We start from the raw sequence: 6,100 nt of genomic DNA on the forward strand, positions 1-6,100 counted from the left end.
AAATGTGGATTAAAAATGTATAGAAATAAAGAAGAGAAACACAAAAAACTTGTTTTTTATAATTTGGAGATTGAACATCTTTTCATTGAACCTTTGGTCTAGATTTCAATATTCTAGTTGTATATCAATCCACAATCTAACAATTCAAAACCTAGCCAAATTGTGTTGCAAATTTAGTCAAGACTCAATGACCACTTCCAAACATTATTGGATTGTGCTACCTTTTATCAAATGTTGATCCACAATACTAACTCAATGCTCTTACTTTTATTTAATTATAGCAGCTAGTCTTCTTTGCTAAAGCACCTACTTATTATCTTGTCCTAATTTGATATGATCCATGTATCTAATTTTTAGGTGGTTGGATATTTCCAACCGAGATTAGATTCCAATGTTTTATTGTCTGGATTTTAGATGGATTGTGAATTTCTAATCCACAAACTTCTTGATTTAGATTTTTTCTATTGTCTAAACCCTATTGGTCTAAATCTAATACTAAGTTAATTAGGCTAGTTAACACAATTGTGGTGGACTAAGCACATATTCAGTAATATTAGATTACTTTTGGGCATGCATAAAGTAACCAAGAATGTGTCTACTGTTCAAAGATATAATTATAATTTTTATTTTGGATTATAAAAAGATAAATTAATCCAAAATAAAAATATATAAAATTTCAAAATACAACACATAATGTGTTTAGTTTAAAAGATGTTATTTCTAATGCTCCATAAATAAGTAATTATATAAATAAAATACAAATCTTTTGAAGCTCATGTGTTTATCAAGCTTTTACTTCTAAATAAATTTATCTTTTTATCTTTTGTATTCTTTTTTATTCCAACACTATTCACAATAATATATTTTATCAAAAAAAAGTGTTAATCAATACTTTGAAAGTTAATTGTAGACAAAAGTAGTTTATTTTTTCGTTTTACTCATTTACAAGTTTAATAAAATCTTAAAAATAATCTCGAACAGATAAAATAAAATAAACAGGTGTGAGTAAAAACTGTGAAAAGTTGGTCCAAAATTTTGAACAATTTCGAACAATTTTGAACAATTTCAGTTTTCAGAAAAAAATTCAAAATAAAAACTTTAAAAAATAAAATATGTCTATTCGCAGAAGCAAGCTAATTATTTAAAAGACACTTTATAATATAGTGCCAGAATCTAGATTTCAGTAGTTTCACTTAACACACTACATCTGGCATCAGAAGAGAGTATAAAAAAGGCATATTTTCATTGATAATAAATGGTATAAGTCACTTTCCAATACCATAAACATAACTCAACCAATTGTAAATACAGAAAATTTACGCATCTTTTGTTTCACAATTTGAGTTCATCCACAAATGCCACCAAACTAGGGTGCATGAGGAAAATCTACCACCTACTTTTAGCAAATATGTTTATTTAGACACAGTGTATACTAACTTCATGGAATCAAACTATCCAAAATAGAATCAAGAGAACTTTACTTGCAATGTCTTTTGAGCTTCTGCTTTCATCCATGATCTGCCAAGGGGTCTGTTCTCCCAGCATCTGAATTCACCACATAAATCAACCTCCCTCTCGTCTAAAAAGTGGACAAAAACTGGATTCTGATACCTTTCTAAAAGACAAAAACAGACAGGGTCTCAATGATAAGAACGTGACATGATCGTTATCTGCAACACTCGTGATATTGCAAGCAGGCGGACGACCATCCCATCCCCTTGTAGGCCATGGTCAGGGTGACATAGAGCAAGTGGTCCCCAAGTGCCCTCAAGATTATTGTAGATAGAGTAGGATATACGATTGTGACTTCAGATTCGAGCATAAGACTTATGCAAAGTACAAAACTTCAGAGACAACTTCATAGCATTGGAAGACAAAGCAGAAATCACTTGTTAAAAGAGTAATTACCATGAAGGCAAACAATTGTACCTCAGATCCCCATGAAGAACCTCGGATCACAACTGATTTGTGATTTTCACCATCGACTTGTATTACACAGAGTTTAAAACTGACATCGTCAAATGATACAGTAATCACTTGAAATATGATCTTTACAGTTGCACAAATAAGGCAACAAACAAGTTTAACTATCAGTGGTGTGCATGATACTGAGAAATCCATTTTCGTCCTCCGTGTGCTGAAAATGAGGATCAGTTACACAAAAGATTTCATGCATTCAGCATATATTTGAGCTCACTTTGGTAAATCAAGGTCTGGCCTACAGTCAGGAACTGCATCTTTGAAGGCATCCGGGTAATGCTTTTGAATCCGTGCTTTTAAAGACCTGAATTCATGACGAAAAATCACGGAGTATGAGATGCAATCGTTACAATTGGAACCTACTTTTAGGTGTCGAAATCATCAAGTAAGTAAGTACACATAAAAGTGCTGTTATTCACAATAGACGCTCTTATATTTTATTTCAGCAGTTATGAAAGGGACTGTAATAGCCAAGAAAAAGAAAAAGAAAAAAAGAAATGAAGTCTAAGCCAACAGGAGAGAAACAAGCGATGGCGACGGATGACTGTGATAACGATTCACACGATAAGAATCTCACGGTGGTGAAACAGTGAGATGGCCATACCCTATTTTTCGAAACACGTAGTCCAGGTCGCTCTTCATGGACTTGAGGAGGCGAGTGTTCTGAGAGAAATCGTTCGCCACAGCAGTGAAGCTACGATCTGAAAAGTCATTGAAATGTGAAAGCACTGCATTGCTATCTTGCAACCTCCCCAGTCTGCTTAGCACCAGATCACAATGAACCAGTGTAAAAATATCGTACCAGAATCCGACCGATGACCCTATAAGTTTACACAATTCCATGCTTAATGGGAACAAAACACAACCACTCGAGGTTTACTATAATTCGATCTTTAGACCTAAAACTTGGTATCAATGTGAGCAATGAACTACGAAAATGATGCGGAACAGGGTTATCCGCGCGTGCACTTTGCAAAACAGAGAACGAATTAGTAAGAAAACGTTGAAGTACGGAATAGGGCTTAAAAAAATAAACCCAACATGAAAAGAAAAAGAAAAAGAAGTAGTGCCCTAAGTACATGAGTAGCTGTTGATGCTTTAGGGTACCAACGTCGGAGGCACTGAGCAAGCTATGGATTTTTTCAGCTGTTGCCGAAGAAGCGGCCGCGATGCTGGCTACATCCTTCTCTGCCATATCCTTGCGAGGTTCCATGGGCACTTCACCTCTGCACCTCTCAATTCCCACTCCCTAAAACAAAAACCCAGTTGTTGTAACACTTGGGCTCCTGCCAGTCTGCACTACAGTGCTAAAACCTCGCCCTCTTCAACCTACCTTGTCATCGAAACCACCAGATCGCAAGCTGAAAACCGAAACCCAGCACCACCCAATGGCTATCAAAGCCGCGTCATGAGCAGAGTTGCCGATTGCGATGTCAATTTTCTACAAAATCAGGCCCACGATCACTCTGAAAACTACCCACCAATTACAGATTTACATGAAAATCCATCGAATTGTGCGCGAGAGCGATTTCGCAAGACGGGATTCCTCCGGCGTCGATTGGCAACGACACTACCAACCTCGGTTGAAGCTGCGGGGAGCCTTTGACCGTGAATTGGTGTCGGCCTGTGATCACGAAAAGAGGACGCTCGGTCAAAGGTATTACCGTGGTCAATGACAATAGTCTTACCAGTCTCGGGAGTCGGACTTGGATCCTTTCAAACGAAGGGCTTTCAAGTAAATTTAAAACTTTATATTATCAGAATACTGATTCTCAGTGTAGATGTGTATTAATACATTTAATCTAGATTAAGATGTTTCAAGTTCTAAACAAAAACAATAAATACAATAAATATTGATAAAATTTTAAAGTGGAAATTTACGTTTTGCATCATGGCCAGACTAGAATTATTTAAAAGGCAACACATGATGTGATGCTGGCAAGTTTTGTAAAGTTGCCGCTGACATGTCATTCTTGAGGGTAACAGGGAGTTCCTTGTGCCCCTTCTCAAACCACAGCAATCCCTGGCAAACAAAGTGATTCTGCAGCTAATCAATTCTCTCAAGTAGCATAAATATATATATATATATTAAAACTTACATCTATAATATTGAATTGGTTTGGTTTTATGTAGGTTGTAGTTATAAGTTGAACTTATACTTCTCTTCAATTTTAGATTTTTTTTTTAATAATTTTTTTAAAAAAAATTCAAATGATTTTATGCAATTATCTTCACATTTGTTACAAAAACATTAAATTTCTTTTATATTAGTTTCTCTTTCTAATTTTTTCCTCAAAACTTGTATAAAAAAGAAAAGAGGATATACTTAGATATGAACACGTATCTAAAATACACAACTTGAAAATAAAATTAATTTCATTTTCCATATTAAAAGTATATGCAATATAATCAAAATAATTTTTGGCTATGATGGTAGATATAATAATTTTTTATAAAACCTAAATTTTAATAATACATATATATTATTTTAATAACATATTTATATGTTATTACTAAAAATATTTTAATAAATCATATTAATAATAGAATAGAAAGTATATAATATAAGATTCATTGCTATTCTAAAACAATATTACATTTGTTTAGGATCTATATACATAAAAAAACATAAAACATCGTTTAATTATTATTACATCTAAATATGTATAAACTAATATTTATTCAAAATGATTATATAATAAAACATCATTCTAGTTAACTTCTTAGGACCAAAGAAATTATTGAGTATATAGAATAGTTGATTATATAGTGTTGACTATACAATGACAAATAGTGTATGTATTGTAGATTGAAACTAACAAAATGCATTGATTATAATCCAAAGTTGATTGTAACAAAGTTGACTATTAAAAAAATTAATTGCATATAAAAAATAGTAGAATATATAAAGTAAAAATAACAATCAAATAATAAAAAATAATAGTAATATTTATAGTAGATTTTTAAAAATAAATATTTTTTCTATTATTATTATTATGATTATTATTATTATTATTTATAAGGAGTTACTAAAGCAACATCTCCATGATGTTAATGTGATACTACCTTAGATTCTTATAATTATTTTAGTCTATTTTCAAGCAACCTTCCTTTGCTCTATGAGTTGTATTCATGAATGTAGCTCAACATGTAATAGTTAGATATTCATATCATAGAATGTTATGAGTTTGACCTTGTAGAACTAGTTACGACTTCCATTGTCATTGTAATTTGGAATTGTCATCATCATTGTTAAGACTTGTTACAAAAGCGTTGTTGATTTTGCTATCTTTTTTTCTCTTTCTCATAGAAAAGATGTTGTTCTTCTTGTATTTATAACGCCCTATTTGATTCATGTGTTTAACTCCCTATTAAGACTCTTTTTGTAGTTCATGTATTTAACTCTCTATATAGTTCATGGCAATGACATCTTGTTTCATGCAAAATATCTTTATATAATACAAGGTGAGGTTGTAACATTTCTTATTGCTTTTTTCATATATCATTGGATACATATGTAATTAAGCAACTGCAATTTGGTAAGTGATCCTCTTAATGCAAGGTTCTAGAGAACAATTTGATATCTTTTATTGATGCGATATGGTTTTTAGGATTGCAATGGACAACAACTAATTTTGAGCAATACAAGAAACCTAAATAAAAGCTAGTTATGAATAAATCTATGGTAATTAGAATTAAAATTATTATTACTATTTTTTAGAAAAGATAAGAGTTGAAAAAACAACTATTGCTTGTACTTGCCAAAGAAAGATTGCTTGATATTATGATTTTTTTAATTTAAGTAATTAATTTTGAATTGATAACAACTCATACAGGTTTCCACATTAAGTTTTTGGTTAGTCTAGATTGAATCAAAATGATGCTTGGCATAAGCATTTTTTTTGTTTCATCCTAAGTGATTTTTTTTACTTTGATTTTAATTCAATAAATCTAAAATATATAATTTGGTCTTACATCATTGGTTTATTTATTTTTTAATGCATAACATAAAAGATATACTTCATATTATCAGATTATTTGAGTAGTATTAATTGATATTTAAATTTTAAAAATTACATATTTTTCTAAAATAAATTTGGTAGTAGCATTGGCTATGAAA

At 31.4% G+C, this 6,100-nt stretch overlaps 1 protein-coding gene across 1 annotated transcript; it reads right to left on the reverse strand.

The window, feature by feature from the left end:
- Positions 1 to 1,306: 1,306 nt before the first annotated feature.
- Positions 1,307 to 3,512, reverse strand: LOC112294126 (kxDL motif-containing protein LO9-177). The gene is made up of 4 exons (XM_024544319.3): positions 3,060 to 3,512; positions 2,585 to 2,737; positions 1,930 to 2,284; positions 1,307 to 1,545 (listed from the first exon to the last, which is right to left on the reverse strand). The coding sequence occupies exons 1-3, from the start codon at positions 3,191 to 3,193 to the stop codon at positions 2,194 to 2,196; spliced, it is 378 nt and encodes a 125-aa protein (XP_024400087.1). The 5' UTR covers positions 3,194 to 3,512; the 3' UTR covers positions 1,307 to 1,545; positions 1,930 to 2,193.
- Between the last annotated feature and the right edge of the window lie 2,588 nt (positions 3,513 to 6,100).

This window comes from Physcomitrium patens, chromosome 17 (assembly GCF_059467195.1).
Source record: "Physcomitrium patens ecotype Gransden chromosome 17, ASM5946719v1, whole genome shotgun sequence".
In the NCBI taxonomy this organism is placed as follows: domain Eukaryota; kingdom Viridiplantae; phylum Streptophyta; class Bryopsida; order Funariales; family Funariaceae; genus Physcomitrium; species Physcomitrium patens.